We start from the raw sequence: 20945 nt of genomic DNA, 5'->3' as shown, positions 1-20945 counted from the left end.
TTACACACTCCCAATTTGGAGAGGTCCTTTGGGCCTAAATAATTTGGTGACATTAGAAAACTTGGACTCCTCACTGCTCACTCCTAAGCCCAGATGATTTATGAATAAGCCTGTGAGTTGGTTTTGTTGTTGTTGCTTTGATTCATAGTGTAATTTAATATGAAATGTTAATCTCCCTTGATGCTGAAAGGTGAGATAGTGTTTTAATAAATATATAGATACTGAAAGATGCAGAAGTCAATTATTCATAGCATTTTATGGTAGAGTGAACATTTTTTTGAAACTTGGCACTTAAGAGGTAAGGGGTTGATTCTGTGTACACAGATTTGCAAAGGAACAGTGGGATTAAGGTCTTTTTCTCAACTCTGTTTATTTTATAACATTTTTGCTGTGAAGAAGAGGCACATGATCTCCAAAGACACAATTTCACAGCTTTGAGATCTGCAAAACCAAGCATCTGTGATAATGTCTTTTAGATAGAAAAATTGTCCAATAACCTTACAGAAAGCTCTAGAAGAGCATGACATTGTGAATGGATTAATGAAATTCATTTACCAAAAAATTTAAACATTGCATGAAAGTACTGCCTCAACTTCATAATTAAAAACTAATGCTTATGCCATGATGAATACCCTTTGGACTTTATCTTAAATAGCAAACTATCTTTAGATAGATTTTTCCTCTAAAAGCATTCTATTTAAAAAATTCCATTTAAAATTTAACAACCCAATTTAAATTAAAAATCTGATTTAAATGAAAAACATCCAATTTAAATTTGAAAAATAATTGATTTTTATTCACTTTGTTTTAAAGTATAGAAGCTAATCCAGAATGCATATTGGCAGTCAACAAACAGTAGATAGCATTAGTTACGCAGATAATATAACAATATGAAACCCGTACAGTTGTAGAAGAATACAAGGGGATGCATTCCATTTCTGCTGTATATGCCCTAGTACCTCCTTCCATGTTGGTGGGGAAGCTCTGAAATGGAACTGAAGCTGTGTTCAGATGAATATGGTTCCAGTATACCACATGATCAGGAGCACAGGGTATTACAAATACTATAGAATATTATAATAGTGTATTACTGATATTGCAAATGTTGGCAAGAAATGATACAGTCCAATGAGGAATTTAAATTTTAGAGGTAGAAAGTTAGAAGCATGACAGAATTCATACATATAGAAGCATGTATATTATATACATATATAGTATACAATAGAATAACTCTATTTCATCTGAATGCAAGTTTTAAGAATGTTCAGTCATATTTTCAGAATATCTTTTTACTGTCTCTGCTCTTTCCACTCTTAACCTTTATCTTTTTTCCACAGTGTGAGAAAGCTGTTTTACACCTAGAATTTTATATTGCATTTCCTCAACTGCCTGGTTTAAAATAGGTACATTTCAAACCCACTTGTTCTTACCAGGAACAGATATTTTTAAGAAAGAATAAAATTGGCTTCGACCAGGGAAATGAACAGTCATCTCCAACAGATTCTTTTGAACTTTCCCATTTATCATCAGTATCTTGGGTGTTGCATTGTTGTATTATTCCAGAAATACATGGAGACTTCGGACATATAGCAAGATCTGACCATAATCATTCTTCCCTTGATTCTAAGTTGAGAGATCCATAAAGCAGTTTATCTGTTTCTCATTTGAGAATATGTCTATACGACTTCCCATTTTAAAAAATTTAAAGTAGCATACAGCAAATGAATAAAGCAGTACATCATTAAAACATGATGTTTACACAACTTAATTATTGGGGACAAGCCAGAGTATCCAGTTTGAATCTTTGGCTTGTTTAGCTACTTTCATTTAAGGATGTATGAAGAATCCGGCGGGGGGGGGGGGCAAGAATCCATCAGATTCCCTGGACTTAGCCTGCTTTCTTGCCACCATGAGTCCAACTTGAGCACCCATCAGGAATCGAGCCCAACACTGCACTGCTTTTCCATGTACGTGACTTGCAGTCTTTGTGCTGCACCTGATGAAGAAGAAGATTGTCAGCTGTACAGCCGGACTTCCACAAGCATCTGTGGACTTCTCAGACTTCCTTTTTAAGACAAGGCTGAGCTTGACAAGATGTCCATGAACTGAAGAGTGATGCATTCCACAGACCTTTGTTGCAGCTCTACTCTTACCTGCAGGAGGAGAGATCAGGCCCTTCACAATAGACATTGCGAACGTGGACACACAGCCCTAGCAACTACCAAGCCTTCTTGATTGCGAGCTCATAACTATTGTGTGTTGAAATGTGTAATTCTGAATATTCTGGGGAGATGATGTGTGAGCAAATTCAAAACTTCAGAACATGCACGAGCTCTATTAATTACCAATGCTTCCAAGTTTAACCAATGCAGGGAACAGGATTGTACTGAGTAGCCCCACTTTTGATTACACACATGCTAAGTCGCTTCTTTGATCACACACAGCAGAATCAACTTCTGGAAGCATTTGTGTTTTTGCATATGCCCTTCAGATATTCATTCAGCAGGTAGGGCGCCTGGTCTGTATAATGTTACAAGTGAGGCTAGTTAGCACAGCCCCACTTCATTTATTGATTAAATTAACAATTAATTACCATTAGTTATGAATAGGGATTCAGTGTGAGAATATGGTTTCTGCATTGTAAGTAAGGGTGAAAATTTTTCAAAATTCTTGGACAAAGCACATTGAAGAATGTTTCCTAGAGGACTTTCATCCTGCTGTAAATGAGGAAAAAAATTCTTACAAATGTAATGTTGTTCAGTAATGAATAAGATAGAAGGGGGCAAATAGCTTCGGATGGTGAGCATTTAGATGTTACTGGAAAGGCTCCATGGGCAGTGTTGAAGTATGTAATTCTCTGAATCTCTCCCCCAACACTGAGCCTTTGGAGGGAATAATAACTTGAATCATTTTCCTTCTTAAATGTAATTGATTGCGCTTTCTTGACCTCAAGGAAATGTTCTCTTTTTATGAAGGCCTCATTAGTTTTAGAAGCAGACACTTGTAGAAATAGGTTATGACAGAATAAAGGCTGCAAAAGGCAAGACCAGGTTTGCCTTCTGGGAATGAGAGTTACTAGGGCTGAAACTGATGCAGTTTGGGCCTCATGTACATCCGTGCAAGCATTCTGTGTGCAGCTCATCTGATTTCAGTGTTCTTGCCATATGCATCGGTGTGTTTGGTGTGCAGTATTAGCACAGGAACCATGCGCATGCCTGGCTGTTAGCATTCTGAGACAAGCTAGGAGGCATAGTTGGTGCCATGGAGTCAGGATGAAGCCAAAGCCTGTCTGCAAACCAGGAAAGAGATGCAAGAAGCCAGAACATAGGACCCTAAGAGGAAGTGAGGGCCAAGAAGCAAATCGGGACTGAAGGACAACCAAAGGCTACAGGAGTACACCCAGGCTCTGAAATATTGTATTGCTCAAGCTCAAGGCTCAGAGAAAAGGTGGCTATAATCTACCTGCTTAGAGAATTATACACATTTGCCAGGGAGACTGCAGTGGCTACCCTGAGTAGGCGGAGGCTTGTCTTGGCCCTGAGGGTACTTTACTGCCTATAGATGCTGCAGCCTACATGGATTCAATGCAAGGAATCCATGGATTCAGCCCACAAAGCTGCCACCCATTAGCATCCAAACAGCTGCTGATACTGGGTTGCCCATTATGGAAATTCTCATTGTGGGATGGAGAGGCTGATACCCTGACCGCCTCTATTGTGGAGCATTCCTGATCTTTCTCCTCTAGGAAGAGATACTCCTATCTACATTGTACGTATAATCTGAGCCTTCATCATGACAGGGAATTTATTTATTTATTGCATTTATATGTTGCCCCATAGTCCAAAGGATTCTCTGGGTGGCTTACAATTGGGACAGCAACAACAGCAATAAAGACAACGTAAATGAATAAAATCCATTAAAACAACACAAGGTCTGCCACTCAGGGTAAAGAAAAGCACAACAAAGCATGTGGCGATAAAAATTAGAGAAATATTAAATATGAGTTCAACTACTAAAACACCTGTTAAATTAGAAAGTCTACCTGATGCTAGAAAGAGGGCAGCAACAGCATCAGGTGCGCCTTCTTGGGAGCATATTCCATAAATTGGGTGCACTCACAAAGAAGGCCCTTCTCTTAGCCATTTCCCCTTCACTTCATTGTGGGGTGGTTCTCAGATGAGAACCTCCGTCAAAGATCCTAGTGATTCAGTAGGGATATATGGAGGCAGGCTTTCCCTCGGATATCCTGCCCGGACCTGTTTAGGGCTTTGTATGTTACTATCAATGCTTCGAATTGCAAAATGGCAACAGGCAGCCAGTACTCTTGAGAGCCATCAGCAGATTCCTAGGAGTTTGCAGGTGCTAGCAAGTTAGCATTGTATGGTGGCTACAACAATCGGTTAAGGCTTCAGAAGTGTCCATTATTCCTGGTGATTATGTGACACAAATTAGAGTTTTCCTGTTTTGAACTCCTCTTTCCCTTTCATTTTGGGGCTCCTGTAGTTAATTTATATTTGCCAACAATGTGGCTTGTGGAACTCTCTTTAGAGGTTTTATTTTTACTTAAATAATAGTACAGTTCTTAATATTGAAATACCTAATATTTTACCAGTAAGTTTGCAGCAGTTTTGTTCAGCGCACTTGATAAAATGCATATTTGTGTAATAGCAAGTACTTCTCTAACTTTGTTATCATATAACTTTAGGAAGACAAATTTCTGCATTTCCTAACTATGCTTATGGTATTATAATCCTTTCATTTAAGCATAGTACTTGGTTCCTGAGGAGTGGAAAACATAATGAAGGATTGGTTCCATATTTAAAAGGTCACTTATCAGCTTATAATTTAAGATCTTTCTTGTGAAGGCTTTATTACCATATAAATCAAAAAGGCATAACAAGTCCCTGGAAGGGTCTGTTGTAAATGTTTTTCTGTGTTATTCCTCCAAACCTTCTTCTTTCATATATTACAGTCTGATTTTGTGTTGGCTGTAGGTAGAAATGTTGGAGAATTCCGAAAGAGATTCAGATGAGCTTGAATTTTTAGAAGTACAACCTGCAGATTTTGTAATAGACTATCTTTCCCAAGTTTCATGGATTCCACGGACCAGTTTTTTTTACTTTCTGGAATGTTATATACTTGCAAAAAATATGGAAAGTATCTAAAAGCACATTGCTCACCAATGGGTTAGAGCATGAAAATCTACATGGGGTAAACTGCATTTTTGTGAGTATAAATTTGTGCAATTATACAGTTGCACAAGTTTGGAAACTGGAAAAATAATGTGATTCTGTGAATAAGAACATGGTAAAGCAAAAGGCAATCTGTAAAATGCAGACAGAACATTTAATGAAAGCCATACAACCACAATAATTAACTTGCTAATAATTTATTAACAAATTAAAAAGAGCAAGTTCATACTGGAACTGTTCTATAAGATCTAAAGCTGGGCATTTTGCACTATCAGTCTGTTGTCCCTCAGGCCATAGTTTCTACAGGGATAGGAAACAGTCTTTTGCTAGGCCACCGCATCGGTTCATCTGCTTAGGAGTGCAGACATTAACAAAGTAAGGCAGGACTTTGGGATGGGGTTGGGGTGCTGGGGGTGGGGGCAGGTGGCAGGATACAGCTAAAGCATCCCTGAGGCTACCTTTGGGCTACTCTAGGTTCCTCTTCTGTCAGAGGCTGGCTCTCTGGAAGTTTCAGTAGTAATAATAGCAACAGCAGCAGCTATTATTACTACATTTATATAATGCCCAATAATCAAAGATGTCTGAATGGTTCACTTTGAAACCCTAAGAATACAAGATAAAATAAAAGGTATGAACTATTATTTATTTTTAAAAATAAGCAATAAAAATCCAGGAGCCAGTTAACAACTTATCATATGCTGGTAAATGCTTGGGATTAGATTAAAATCAACCATAGAATAGGCTTTAGCTGTCACACCACACTGTGGCTAGGCTAGCAATCTCACAGGCAGAAGGGAAGCATATGGGCCCCAAACTCCAGCAAGCTGCTTCTTGTATTACTACCCCATTGTTAAGCATTATTTTTAATACATTAGCTACTACTCATTGCTATATATTTGCTCAAGTTATCTCCAAAAAGGGCTTATAAATTGTTGCCAGGTGGTCTCCCCATACAGGCAACGCTAAATAACAGATTGGTTTCTGTATAGCCTAAGTGCCTGATCCTGCTTAATCTTGGAAACTAAGTGGGGCCACACCAGGTTAGTATTAGAATGGGAGACTTGACTCCTGCATTGAGCTGGGGATTGGACCCAATGGCCTTCTAGGCCCCTTCCAACTCCGTGATGATGATTCTTTGAATTAAGTCTCATCAGGTGACTTTACAACATTCTGTATCATGTAATCTCTAAGAAACTTAGAATGCAGAGTTGTAACCATCATGAATGCCCTTCCTTTCCCATCGTACAGCCTCTGACAGTAAATTAGAGCAGTGTAGTACATGTACTGTTACTGCTGCTGAATAAAGAGCTGTGGCCTGAAAAGGTTAGGCAACCTTTGAATGTATCACTGAATAGCAGAGACAGCTGGAAGTTGTGATTACGTTTATCTTCTCACCCAGACACAACTTACACAGTTTCCCCTTGATATTTGCATCAAACCCCTGCAATTTAAAATGAATCAATCAGTTTTAAAATGTGTTCCCTTATTAACATTTCAAAGGGTATCTCTGCTTACCTAGATCTAGGGATATGGCACAGGCTTTCAGCTATCAAAGGTATTGGAAATGTAGACCTGCTTTCCCTTTAGGTTTGCTAACTTACAACAGTATTTGCCTCAATTTATTTTTGCTGCAGTTTCCTCTTGATCAAGGAAGGGTCCCTTTACTATTCAGCTTAAAGCATGGTTCTGTGTTGCTGTGTTTTCAGATTTGAGTGGCCAATAACATCACTCAGGTAATGGGATTTTGGAGGGATTTTAGTTAACCGTGCTTAGTCTTTCTAGATGAAACTTCCATTTTTTATTTCTCTTAGATGTCAGTCTCAGCACTGGGTATCCTGTATCCTTGAAGTTCTACACTTGAAGTCCAATCTGCCTAACCCCGCCTCACCCCCACCTACCCTACATTAGTGAAAATGGATAGCTTGGTGCATTTGAATTACCTACAAGATCCCAGACCACTGCTGTAATATTCCAGGACACTTTAGGAAAAGTAAATGGCTGTGCCAAGCTGCCAAGTTCTTACTTGAGTGCTTTTGCTGCTGTTTTCAGGGCCAGGTAAACCTGCCAGGGATGGAGAGGCTGCCAGGGGTGGAGGCCTGTCAGAGCACTGGTTGCCGCCTCAGACTTGGAACTGGTCCCTGCTCCTCTCTGTTAGCTTTTTTATTAAAACAATGCCTGTATTCCATTTTTATACTTCCCTGAGGCTCTCTGGGAGGTTAACAAAGATTGTTTTAAAAAATTAAAACATCCACACGGTCATACAAGATAAGATTAACTTAAAACGGCAATACCACAGTAGCCATTGTAATCAAATCAGCAAAGAAGCATAGCAGTGATAAAGAATAAAATGCAATATTAAAAGTGAAGTTAAAAATTAAACTGTTAAAATGAGTTGTGAGTCGGGGGGGGGGGTTGTGAGCCGCCCCGAGGCTTCGGCGAATGGGGCGGCATAGAAATGTTTTAATAAATAAATAAATAAATAAATAAATAAAAATTCAGAGAGAATAAAAAGGGTTTCACCTGGTGCTGAAAAGCATACCAGATAAGCACTAGGTACACCTCTTCGCGGAGCTCATTCCGCAATGAGGGTGCCACCACCAAACAGGCCCTTCTCCCAGTAGCACCCACTGCACTTCCATTGGAAGGGGCTACCAGAGAAGGACTCCCAAAGATGACCTCAAGGTCCAGGTATCTGCTATGTAGGGGGTGAGGCTCTCCTTCAGATAACCTGGCTCCCAACCGTGTAGGGCTTTGAATGTTGGTACTAACACTTTGAATCAGGCCTGGATTTGAAGAGGTGTGACTGCCACATTTTTGTGAACCAGTCCCCATTAACAATCTTGCTGCTCTGTTTTGGACCAATTGGAAGTTTCCAGACTATTTGCAATTCCTAAATTAAATCCTTTCACTCCAGCATTCCCCAGTCAGCATGAGTGCAGGGAATGCTGGGGGTTGTATGATTTCTTCCTGTCAAAACATGCATAGGATTGTACCCTCTGCACAAAACATGCACAGGGCACTTCTGTCAAAATTCAAGATTTGCACGCTATCACATGCCAGAGCAAGCACATTCCACATCTAGAACTTTTATGATTCAAAGTAGTTGTTTTCCATGCATTGCTTCCTTGTCCTTTTGCCCAAGGGGAGCCATTGTTCTTTCTGAATTTCAGGAGAGTTCCTCAAGTGTGTGTATTGGCCCATGAAGCAGAACAGAGCTTAATAGGGATCTTGTCTGTCTGTGATGAAAAGCTATGGTTCACAGACTATAAGGCAGGTGTGGAGATAACTTCTACAATAATGCTGCTCGGGAACCTTCAGTGAGTTACTGTTAACTCTGCTTAAATCTTGCCAGCCAGATGCCTGTCTATTCTGTCAAGAACCTTCAAAGAAAGTAGTTTTAAAACTTTTTTAGATGATTTTAATTATTGGCTGACTTCTTCTGCAAGTTAAATCCAGAGCTAGGCTTATCTGATCTGGGATTCCATGTACTTTCCATTAACATAAGGTCAAAACAGACCTTATGATTACTCAGTATCCAGCAAATACGGAGAGCTTTCTTTCATTTCCACTATCCATTGGGTTCATTGGAGCTGGTGTACAGCTGGAGGGAGTTGTAGCGTTGATTTCTATTATCTGGGCTGGCCTTCTCTAAATTGAAAACAAAAAAGAATGTCTTTTCAAGTAATGTCTGTTCTGACCTTTGATTGCCATCAGTGGGCTGCAGGAGCAATTTCCAAGGGGATCACAGTTGAGGAGGGAGAAGTTTACCCCTTCTTGAATGCTCCTCTCCCACAAGCTCCTTTCAACAATCTTCATTTTAAGAACAATTTTCTTCAATATTGTTCACTCCATTAGTAGTAGAATGGATTTGATTTCTAAGATTGTCAAGCCTACTTCATTCCCGTGCAGATTTCTGTGGAACTATTGATGTGGCTGCAACTTGGGCCCTTTTACCAAGAGCTGACTACCCTTTTCTCTGTTTAGTTTATAATGCACTGGGACTACTCTCTCCGGCAAGCCCAGACTTGCTGCCTTGGGGAAAGTGGCAGTGCTGTTGTTCATTCACTTCCCTGGCCAGCTACTCCCCTACTCATCTGCTCAACAAGCTGTCCAAGACCAAGGCAAAAGCCTTCTGAAATACAGTCCTTTAGTGAGCCAGGCTGGTTTTGCAATCTACACAAATCTGGCTGGCTGCTCGCTCTTGCTTCCCCAGCTCTTCCTGCCAAGAGCTTGGCTGGAGTCCCATGAGAGCTCACCTAAGCACTTGCAAGAGCCCCACGTCTGGGAGTAGACGAGTGGGCCCAGCATGGTAGGATGGGTGCGGCAACAGTGGTAGCCCCCCATGGTAAGAAAATGCAGTGGCCAGCAGCATGCTCAGCAGGCCTTTCTGAGTGAAATGGCGCAGCTGGAGGGTGGCTGGCAGGGCTGTCCAGAGCAGCTGCTGGCGGAAGTGGGGAGCCATGGTAGGCCCTCCAGGTAGGAGCATGTGGGAGGAGAGAGTAACTGGCTCGCTCTCCTCCACTGTCTTATATAAGCACAACCACCTGCATAAAGGTAGGGCATGTCCTGGTTTCTGGAGCAGAGGTATTGCCATAAGGGATAGATAGTTTCCACTGGGTGCAGAGCGGATGGTGTGTCCTAATAGGGAGAGTCTGTACCTAAAAAGAGCAGTTCATTTTCTACTCTTCCATGCAAAGTACCACCGGGAGCAAAAACTCAAGTAAATCACCAAAGCTAACTTCGGAGGCTATTTGGACTGCAAAGCTAGTAAATCACCAAACTAACTTTGGAGGCTTATTGGAATGCCCTGTAGACTTGCACCTGTAACTATATTATAGATTTTGTTTTATGCTGTTGCATGTTGTTTTTTGTAACATTTGCTGGGTTTGCTTCTGCATTTTTAAATATTATTTTTGCGTGCTGCTTTGGGAGGGTTTCTGTACTGAGAGGTGGCCTAGAAATACCTTGAATCAATCATTTGATTGCTTTCATCCAAAACCTACCTGATTCTACTGTGTGAAATAAATTGCATGTGGCAAATGCCAGGGCCACTCAGCCTTGGCCTCCTCAAAATAATCACTAGAGGCATGGCTAGGCTACTTCATTACAAAAACCTGGTGAAAGGAGCTGTCATCCATGAAAGTTTACGCCTTAAATTTGTGAGTCTTTCAGGTGCCACAAGACCCTTCCTTTGTTGTTTCTAAGTAAAGAGATGTTACAAAACTCAAATAGGCTAGAGGAATAAGCTATTTAAGTTTGGAGAAACACAAAGATCTCCCTTTCCAGGTTTCCATGGTTATGTGCATTTACAGACTAATCAGCGACCCAGTTAAACTAAAGCACTCAGATTTAAGCTTATTTAGTTCCATGAAAGTCAGTGAGTCTAAAATTCGCTTAAATCAAAGGACTTTGACTCAAGTTAGCTGTGCTCTGTGTTGCTGTCAATACAATCAGTTTAAATCCATCCTCACCAAAGGAGGTCTAAGAATTTCTAGGAGAGCATGCTTAGAGAGCAAATGAGAGAAAAATAAAATATGTCAAGGCAGGCCAGGTCTATAATTCCAGTCTAACTGCTGTTGTATATACTTTGTTTCAGAATAAGTTTCACTGATCAAAGTAGGGGCTTACTTCTGAGTAAGTGTGATAGTTCTGCTTGTGCTTGTCCCACAGTATCCCATTCCACTCATCACGACTGATGGTAAAATTATAATTTAAATAAAGGTAGTAGTATCCACTGGGGTTCCTCAGTCAGTTTTGGTGCTACTCATGGGCAACTTCCAGCACTGTCCCCCAGCACCTATATACAAAAGGAGCTGGTTGCTCTGCAAAAATGTCACCAAGGCACCGCTGGCAGATAGTGACCCTTTCCTTCTCTTTTCACCAGTGCCATGGCAGTGAATCTTGCAGGTACAGGAAATAGCTGCGCTCTCTCTGTGACTCTTGGTCGCCCCGATACTGAATAGCAGGAGTGCGGCTGCATGACGGACTGGGAGATGGGAGTTGTTCTGTGCTCAGTGTTTATATCACACCGTCGTCAGCATGCAGTACTGGAAATAGGGTTTACAAGGAAGCCAGTTTCCATTCAATGTTGAGAGAAATGTCATACCACTCAGATGTTTGACAACAGTGAAATAGGTTGCCCTGGGAAATGGTGGTGCTCCTTGCTTGGAGGTATTTGTGCAGAACCTTGAACAACTTCAGTACATCAGGGTGCATTGCAAAGCCTGCGCTGAGCAGGGGTTCATCCTGCAAGTACCTGCAGAACTAGGAATGCCCTTGCAGGTGCTTGCAGGGGACAACAGGGGGGCAATTACGCAGTGCAGCCGGAAGCCCTGGAGAGCAACATAAAAAGCTTCCTTGCACTGCTGCTCCTTGCCACAGTAGCACGAGCTGTCCTAGTGATTTGCTCATGCTCTGGCTTCCTGCACCGCCTCACCTGAATCCATGTGCCTGCTTGCCTTACACCTGCCTTCCTCCCTACTTACCTGCCTACCTGATTCTGCCCAGGTCCAGCCTCTTCCTGCTTGTTCCTGCTTCCATCCTTGTCTCCAGCCTGACCATGCGCCCATTCTGACTGACCCCTTGGTACTTGACCTTTGGACAGTGCTCTCAAGCTGTGTGTTACTGGACTGTTTGCCTGAACCTTATTGTCTCATTGGCTTTTGACCCCAGGCTTTTCAGAGTTGCACCTCTTGCCTCTGGCCTTCTGCCCTGCATCTGTGCTCTTGTCCCAGTGTCTTGTCCATAAGTGCCTGCTGCCCATACTCTGGACCCTACACAGGGCGTCCTCAAACACCCTTCTTGGTAATCACGGAGGTGCCCTGCCTCCCCTCCCCCAGTGGCTCACCACCTTTCCTTGGGCTATTGTGGAGGAAAAATCTACACAATTAAAGCAATAATAAGCTTATTCACCTGGTGGCAAGCTCTACTGATTTCAGTAAAAAATGAACCATAATCCCACTGAACCATAAACCTCCATATCTGCTGTTTCAATTATTGTGCTTTCATTTAACTGCAGTCCAAAAACAAGACGGAATGGTCCGGAGCATAGCCCACTCCAAGGGTACTTGTCCTGCATCACATCCAAAGCCACCTATATTGAAATATTTGAATTTTTCATGGATTTCAATGGGCAGGTCTCCTTTCTGTCACTGGAAACTGTATGAACCAGGGAGTGACTTCTGCAGTCCATGGAAGCATTCTTTTAGAATCCTTTTTCTCTTGATGCATTCCTCATTCCCTCCTTGTTTTCCAGCCACTCTCCCCTCCCCTCCTACTCAGCTTATTTTATTACCCCTCCTGCTGAATTGTCAGTCCCCATACATGAAACCACTGGGAGAGGTAATCAGGAGGCGAATCAGGTTGAGGTATCAGCAGTATGCTTATGACGCAGCTCTCCTTCTCATTGACGTCAAATCTGAGTGAGGCAATCTCTGTGGTGAACCCATGTCTGAGTTTCGAAATAGACTAGATGAGGGCCAATAAACTGAAACTAAGTCCAGGCAAGATAGAAGAGATTTTGGTTGATGATCTGTCTGACAGATTAGATGGTCAGTGTCCTGTCTTGGATGGGGTTGCACTTCGCCTAAAGGGTGGGGTCTGCAACTTGGGAGTGCTGAACTTTCATTGGAGTCTCAGGTATATTCGGTTGCCAGGAGTGCCTTTTTCCAGCTGCTGTGAATATGACAGCTATGACCCTTATCTGGGTAGACAGAGCCTGGCCACAGTTACTCATGCACAATACATGTGTTGTGTATCAGTTTGTGTGCCCACGTAACACCCGTTCCATATAAATTACACTGGTTGCCAGTTGAAGCCCAGGCCTAATTTAAAGTGCTTGTTTTAACGTTGTTGTTGTTAGTCGTGAAGCCATGTCCAACCCATCATGACCCCATGGACAACTTTCCTCCAGGCCTTCCTGTCCTCCACCATCCCCCGGAGTCCACCTAAGCTCACGCCGACTGCTTCAGTGACTCTATGTAGCCACCTTATCCTCTGCTGTCCCCTTCTTTTGCCTTCAGTTGTTCCCAGCATTAGGCTCTTCTCCAGTTCCTTCTCATTGGGTGGCCAAAGTATTTGAGTTTCATCTTCAGTATCTGGCCTTTTAAAGAGCAGGTGGGGTTGACCTCCTGTAGGACTGATTGGTTTGATCACCTTGCAGTGCAAGGACTTGCGGGAGACTTCTCCAGCACCACAATTCAAAGGCTTCAGTTCTTCAGCGCTCAGCCTTCCTTATGGTCCAACTTTCACAGCCATACATTGCAACTGGGAAAACTATAGCCTTGACTATACGCCCTTTTGTTGGCAGGGTGATGTCTCTGCTTTTTAGTATGCGGTCTAGATTTGCCATAGCTTTCCTCACCAGGAGCAAGTGCCATTTAATTTCTTGGCCGAAGTCCCCATCTGCGGTGATCTTGGGACCTGGCTACTTGAAGGACCATGTTTTTTCATACACTCTCACCCACCCATTGAGATCTGGGAATAAGGTCCTGAAAGAGCCATCCCTAAAGGAAGTGAAAAGGATGGCAATTAGAAGAAGTGCCTTCTCAGTGGCTGCCCCCCCCCCCCAACCTTTGGAATGGGCTACTTAAAGTGGTCCACCATCAATACTTTCATTTTGGTGTCAGACAAAAACTGTAGTCTTTTGAAGTTTTATCAAAACCTGACTAACACCTGATTGTAAAAGCTCACTTTGCTACCAATAGTTCCCCCGCTCCTTTCCCCTGTACTTATAATTGTACTGTTGGTCTGTCTTTAATGTTGTTAGCTGCTTAGAGAGAGAGCCCTTAGAAGACTCTTCAGTGGACTATACATTTGAAAATCAAATAAATAAAGGAATGATAATGATAAGTTCTATTCAAGCATTCAAGACATAGTTTAAAGCAATGCATGAGAATCCAGGCTGCTCCTCTTGTCTGTCATTTGTGTTGCGTTTTACTTGTGGAGCTTAAATGTCTGAAGAGGCTTTCCACATGATTGAGAATGCTGCAAAAATTGCCAATTTTTGAAGTATTGTGAATCCTTCATATTGCACAATTCAAAATGTCCAATTTATTGATTTAAGAATTATAGTGAAAAAAAAACATTTGCCATTCTAGAATCTTCACATCCTACTGAAATATTGAGACTAAACATCATAGAACACAAGCATTTTCCAAATTATTAATACCACAGTATGAATTATCTTAAACCTTTGTCTTTCCTCTTTTTGTTCCCATTGAATGCTAGTTTGTTTTGGGCTCACCAGACTAGCAGCAGTAGTATTAGTGGTCTTTAATATACCACTTTTGAGTTTTTGGAAAGCTTTATATACCTAGTCTGGGTTCACACATCACAATAAGCAGTCCTGTGTGGTTTCCATGGTGTGCCCAGATTTGACTGACAGATTATTGTTTCCTGCCCTGGTGTGGTTTTCATCCTCCTCACTGAGTACTCCTGCTATTGGCATGTATCCCATCAGCCTCCATGCCTGAAATTCAATCTTACTCTGGATGGCCAGAGCAGCTCCTGCAGCAGCTGTTGCTCTTTCCAGGGGACTCCGTGGTTGCAGCGTACCAGGACTGTGGAAACCATGACACTGGGTTTGGGTGATCAGAGAAACCTTGGTGAAGCATGAAAACCATAGAACAGGTTGTCTCTTCTCATGGTTTCTAAAACCCAAAAGTGTCATGCCAAAATACCAGCAATATGATAGACCATTCTGCCCAAGAAACCACTGTGATTTGTCCGTTTGTGTGTACCTGCCTATTGACTTAGCAATCCTCAAAACAGCCCTTTGATGTGGGAAAGTCAAACAGGGTAGTCTGCTAAGCAATATTCATTGAGATCATAATGCAATAAATGAAACCTGAACCAGGTAATTTTCCAGCTCATGCATCCTTAATTGCTGTGCTACAATATATATTAGAAACCCAGCATAATTCTATGCTATGCAGGGATGGGACTGAGGTAGACGGTAAATTGAGTGAAAGCTATGCCTGGGCTAGTTATATAACCTTAGTTTGCTATCAAATACTGTTTGCATGCCATGTGCTTTCAGATGCAACACTTGGGCTACAGACACGGTAGTTCTATAAAAAAGCTGCACAGTTTGACCTTGATACAGCAATTGTGACTGCTTTTTAGATCACACTGGAAACAGTGTTCTGTTTTTCACAGCAACTGATTTTCAGCTCCTGCCTTAAAATCATCTAAATCTGTACTCTTCAAGCAGCAGTGAAAAAACAAGAAAGTGCCACGTGTGTGTGTGTGTGTGTGTGTGTGTGTGTGAGAGAGAGAGAGAGAGAGAGAGAGAGAGAGAGAGAGAGTCATTATGAATATTACATTATGGCTGCCTTTATAAGGCACAGTTCTGCTCAGACTGATCTGTGAGCAGAAACCAGGCACTGCATCAAAGTAACTATACTTTGCTGCAAGAGGTTCATTTTGATTTAATACTTTAAGAATGATGCCTCTTCTGTTGTCCTGACTGAGGCAGCAATAGACAACCTGATTCCCTCCTGATATTTTGGGCTTCAATTTCCATAAGTCCCAGCCAGCAGGGCTGATGGTAACATATGGTGGAGATGTAGTTTGACACACCTGGAGGGCACCAGGTTGCAACCCCCGACTTCAGTTATCATAATGGTAAAGTTATACAGTGTCTGCAGACTTCTGGGAGCAGGAGAGGCTGACAAGCAGGACTAGAGGGAGAAGGTAAGGTGCGAACTGAGCATGAATCATGGTTCCTGTGACCATTCAGAATGAAGGGTATCTATATCTCTATTGAGATGTTCGAGATGTTCAAGATTTAAAACTGTGTGAGTAGAAAGGAGACCTTCAGCCCTGCTGCTCTCTTCCATTGTGTTCATTAACCTCATGGCATGTGACTGTCTGACAAGGAAAGCTTTCTCTATATGGAAGCCCTTCATATGATTAAGAACTCTGATTTTTACAACATACAATCCATGATGTACATGATGTGCATGGAATATTTTCCTTTTTCATAGCAGAAATTCCACCAAGCAAGTTCATTCATGACCATAAGTAGATGCCATTTCCAATAAAACATACTTGGTATTTCTACATAATTTGGTATTTAAATCACCATAAGTGTGCAGTTTTACGCATGTTTAGGCAGAAAAAGCCCTACAATTCCCACCATTCCCCAGGCAGCATGAAGTGGTAAGATTTTGTTTCTGTCTTACATGCATAGGATCATGCCCGAAGTGTGCTTTAATTCCCCACCCCCTGAAATATGTCATGTCAAAAATCTGTGTATTCTGAGAGAGAGAACCAGAGTACTTCTTAAAAAATCAAGTAAAATAAATGTACTAGTCAATTATTGCTTGGCACATTAAAAGGGTTACCCAGTCTGCTTTTGCTACAAGAGACTAATGTGACTGTTCATCTTTAGTAATATCAGTGGAGTATTTAAGTTGTTTCTGTGTTATTTCCCAAGTTTATTATTAAAAAGAAGAATCCCAAGGAAACCTGATGCTTCACCAGAGTGATCTATCTGCACTACATGGGACTATTTCATACCTCACCTTACTTTTTAAAGTTTTCAATTTCATTAAACTTTTCATGTCCTTAAACAGACATGAAAGTTATCTATAAATTGTTATTCCTTTGCCATTCACATTTGATGAAGAGAAGATTCTTGAAGCTGTCCTTTCGGATGGGAAGTAAAGGCAGCTTAATGGATCTTTTTGGTTCTATATTTGCTGACCATGCTGAAGCAAGAAGAGAACATAAGTAATGCTTCTTCACTGGTGTGCCAGTGAAACTGGGTTTCGGTACATTGAGCTTTAGGTTATTATTAGAAACTCATAATGCTTAGGTTTATTTATGGTTTCTTGGATGTACCTTTAATGGGCTTAAATAATAGCATATAAAATGATGGATATACTTCACTGCACTGACCACTTGGTTGCTTTCCTTCCTCTCACCCTTTCTTCACACCCCAGGTTCACAGTGTCAATTTGTAGGGTGATAGCATGCAGAGATAAAATATTTCTGTTCTCTTTTTTGGGTGGGTAGGATAAACATAGTAGCAGCTTATAAATAATATGTTTATATTCTGTTTATTGCTGTTAAGCAGTCTAGCAGAGCAGGTTTGCTCCTATCCTCTTATCTATGTAGTTTCCTTTTCAGAAGAAATGTGTGCAATAATAGCTTTAATAATGTTTTGTCCTCTTTACGTATTGTACTACTTTTGTTGAAGGTACTGATTGCAGTCTTGATTGTACAATGCAAATTACTTGCAAATATGTTTTGAAATATGTTGTGGCTTTATTCATTCATTTATTTGCACAATTTATATTCCATTAAATATTTTTAAAATTCATAAATACATTTGTGCATGTTAGAATGCTAACTTTTTAAAAATTATACTGTGGTGTGTGTATCTGTGTGTGGAACCCAAAGTGTTTAAATAGGCATATATAATCAATGTTGCTGATTTTCTGTACAGAAAATCTGCATAGACATCAGTGAGGGACACAGCTCTCTCTCTCTCTCTCTCTCTCTCTCTCTCTCTCTCTGTGTGTGTGTGTGTGTGTGTGTGTGTGTGTCCAAAGTGGTTGTGAACAGTCAAGGAATATTCCTTAAAAGTCAGAAAGCAGGTTGTTTCTGAGTTTTGTTATGTGTCCAACCTGAATCTTACTCTTCATATGACATCACTGGGAGTGTGACAGGATCCGAATCCACCCACTTACCCTGTGCCAAACCTGCTCCAGCATCAGCAGGACCATGAAGCAAATGTTTGCAGCACCATGGAGAGCTCCAAGTGAGCAAGTTCATCCAAGGCTGGAGGTGGACTAAAGCCTTTTGATTAGTCTAAAAAGTGTTGGCCTAAAATGTCTCAGTCATTTCTATAGATCTACTTTAAGTAAGATTAACATTGGATCTATTATCTGAACAGCAATCATTGTTACTCCAATGAGAGCATCCCTTGTGAGACAGACTGCAAATTTGGGGAAGCCAACTTTTGGCAGGGCTGTGACGGGACCATGACAATTTTAGTCAGAGCTATCAGACCCATGAATCTAATTTGTCTCCCTGCAGAAGACTTTTTTAGTACTTTTTTAGCATGTAGTATGGTTCTTGGAATAGACAGACTTGTTGGGACAGTAAGATAGCAAATAAAACGTGGTTTTTGTTTTGTGTTTTTGAATGGAGGCCCATGGAGATCTGCCAATTCTCATTTCAGGATTCTGTATGTGAATCTCCATCCAGAACTATGTGTGATTTGAGAAAGTTTCTGGAAGATGGATCCACTCTTAAAAAAAAAAAAAAAAGGCATATATGTGCTCTGTCTCCAGGATCAATGACACAGATGTGTTTGTCTGACAGAGGGATATAGAGAGGAGGCAACAAAGAAATCTGAATTAGTGATTCAACAAAGCACAACATGATTTTCTTTATCAATCTTTCCATCATAGCTGAAAGAGACTTTTTAAAAAGTTAGAGCAAGAACCACAATGATCTCAAGTGGAATAAATAGCAACCCCAGAACTCTTTGCTGTTCAAATGTCATTTTCTAGCTGCTTTATGTAAAATCATGCCATTCTTTCTTTGCATGGTAATAGAAAACATAACCTCATATTGTGCTTTTTCTGGCCAATATCTTTTCCCTTGTCAGTCACAATCTAGGATAGTTTTCTTATCAGTAACTTAGCAAAAGCCCCACTATGTTTTATTTTACTAAAATGAAATTTGAACAGGAAACAGCTGCAGAGGGTAAGTTTTCAAATTGTGTTGGGCAGCTTGTGGGAGGGAAAAGTCCATGCAGTAGAAGTTACTCAAAGTGAAATAAGAAGAATGTTGCTATGACCACTTCACTTCACTGGTTTTCCTGTGGAAGGAAATAAACATTTCCATTGTGCTTCACAGGAAAATGCTGGACTACTGCTGGTGGACTTGTGCTTGCACCTGATTATGCCAAAGATGACTTTGATCCAAACTTCATTTCAGTCTGTCTATTATTGTCTGCATCTTGATAAAACTCAGTTTGATTCTTCAGGATTCTTGAAAGGAGATTTGCATCTGAGTTTGGCTGTTACCATCCTTTCTATTTATATAATACCATTTTGTAGAGAATGGTTTATAACGGTATATTCATTTTTTTCATTTCATTTCTCTACTGCCCCTTAAACAACTATCTCAGATTGTTCCACACAAAAAAAAGAAAAGAAAGAAGAAGAAAAACCATAGCACACCATTCCAAATAAAGTAAAATAAATATAAAAAGCAGCTTTTTAAAGCAGAATGGTATACTTCCAGTGATACTGCATTGATATTATGGATTGGACAGAATGTTAATCCACAGTTAAGCAACTTGGCAAGTCCACTGCCTGCAGCAGGCACAGAGTGCATGTATGCCTCACCAGACATTGCTGGGCCAAACTATAGCTTCCACATAGTCTGAAGTGCCTGATCCTGCCTATGCATGGATGCTGAGCAGGATCAGGCGTTGGCTGAAATCTGGATAGGTGACTTAAATGTTGTAAACTGCCCAGCTACTGGTGGTATAGAAATGCAATGTCTATTATTACAATGTAATGTAAAATAGCAGCAGCAGCAGCAGCAATTCCCCTTAGGCCTCACCACTGACTGTGTTGGCTAGGGCTGATAGAAGTTGCACTCCAGTTACATTTGGAGGGATATACATTCCCCATCCTTGGATTGATTGTGGGAATATTCTAGATGATTCTTAATTAATGGCCTCAGTACAAGAAGCCATGAAAGAAAGTCCTGTAAGTTACTTAAAGTTTCTTTAAGCTATCTTGGGAGATCTTTGCCCAGAAAGGTGGGTAATAAGCACTTTAAATAAACGAATAATTGTGATGTACTCTTCACATTCCTTTCTTCAGGAAAAAATGCTCTGATTCTCTGCCAGATACTTTCAAAACTTGTAGGAATGTCAGGCGTGGTTCCCACTCCACTGTATTAAAAAGTGTGGAGAAACTCGGGGACAAGCCCTGCAAGATCCTTAGGGAGAATTCTTTGGATTAGACCTTGCATATGTAAAATGGCTTGTGTGTTTTTTATTTTTTGTAATGCAAGGACAACATATAAAACTCAACTTTAAGAATAGGAGAACTGAATTGTGTGGGTTTGCCTTTATTGCTTTAGGGCCAGAGACTTATTGAAGGCAATTAGAGCGAGAAGTTTGACAGCTCGCTCAAATGTGTCATCTAAGTATTTCTTAAGAGAAGATAGGCAGAGATTTAGGCAATGGATTTTTGACGGCTATGTGGGAATGAAAGATCAACTGATGCTGAGAGACAGGGCCAGCCAATTCAGTATATGACTCATATCTATACTGAACTACTTGCTGAACTAAAGTGACACATTCTTTCCTTCACAGTGTGCTGGAGAAGAGAATTGGGTGGACAATCGGACTATTTATGTTGGGCATCGTGAACCCCCTCCAGGCACCGAAGCATACATTCCACAGAGGTATCCGGATAACAGAATAGTCTCCTCAAAGGTAGCGTGTGTGTGTCCCCCACAAGCATTGCTGGGGAATTTGCATAATACATTTGACTTCGCTCAGGTCACTTCCCATTTTTCACCAACAGTTCTATTTATGCCCTTCCTCAGCTACCTTGTTTACCAGCAGCTTGGAAAAGACATCATAATATAATATAAACTTGTTTTCTGTCTTTAAAATATGCTAATACTCAAATTGTCACTTGCCTGTACAAGCTAAAATTCATGTTGTTCTGTTTATTTGCTGCTACTGTGCACCATAAAAATCTGCCATAA

The 20945-nt window shown here is 41.0% G+C and overlaps 1 protein-coding gene across 7 annotated transcripts in view; it reads left to right on the top strand.

The window, feature by feature from the left end:
* ATP11A (ATPase phospholipid transporting 11A) overlaps window positions 1–20945 on the top strand; it is a 120967-nt gene that overhangs the window by 32803 nt on the left and 67219 nt on the right. For all 7 annotated transcript variants that reach the window (XR_006414534.1, XM_044428325.1, XM_044428324.1 and 4 more), the window contains exon 2: window positions 20545–20667. Coding sequence is in view for 6 of the 7 variants with exons in the window: in XM_044428325.1 (XP_044284260.1) it covers window positions 20545–20667 (123 nt within the window). In the remaining variant the exon portion in view is untranslated. The remainder of the gene's footprint in view (window positions 1–20544; window positions 20668–20945) is intronic.

This window comes from Varanus komodoensis, unplaced genomic scaffold (assembly GCF_004798865.1).
Source record: "Varanus komodoensis strain SLA01 unplaced genomic scaffold, ASM479886v1 scaffold2, whole genome shotgun sequence".
In the NCBI taxonomy this organism is placed as follows: Eukaryota; Metazoa; Chordata; class Lepidosauria; order Squamata; family Varanidae; genus Varanus; species Varanus komodoensis.
The sequence above is the reverse complement of the archived record's forward strand: the minus strand, read 5'-3'. Positions and strand labels throughout refer to the sequence as shown.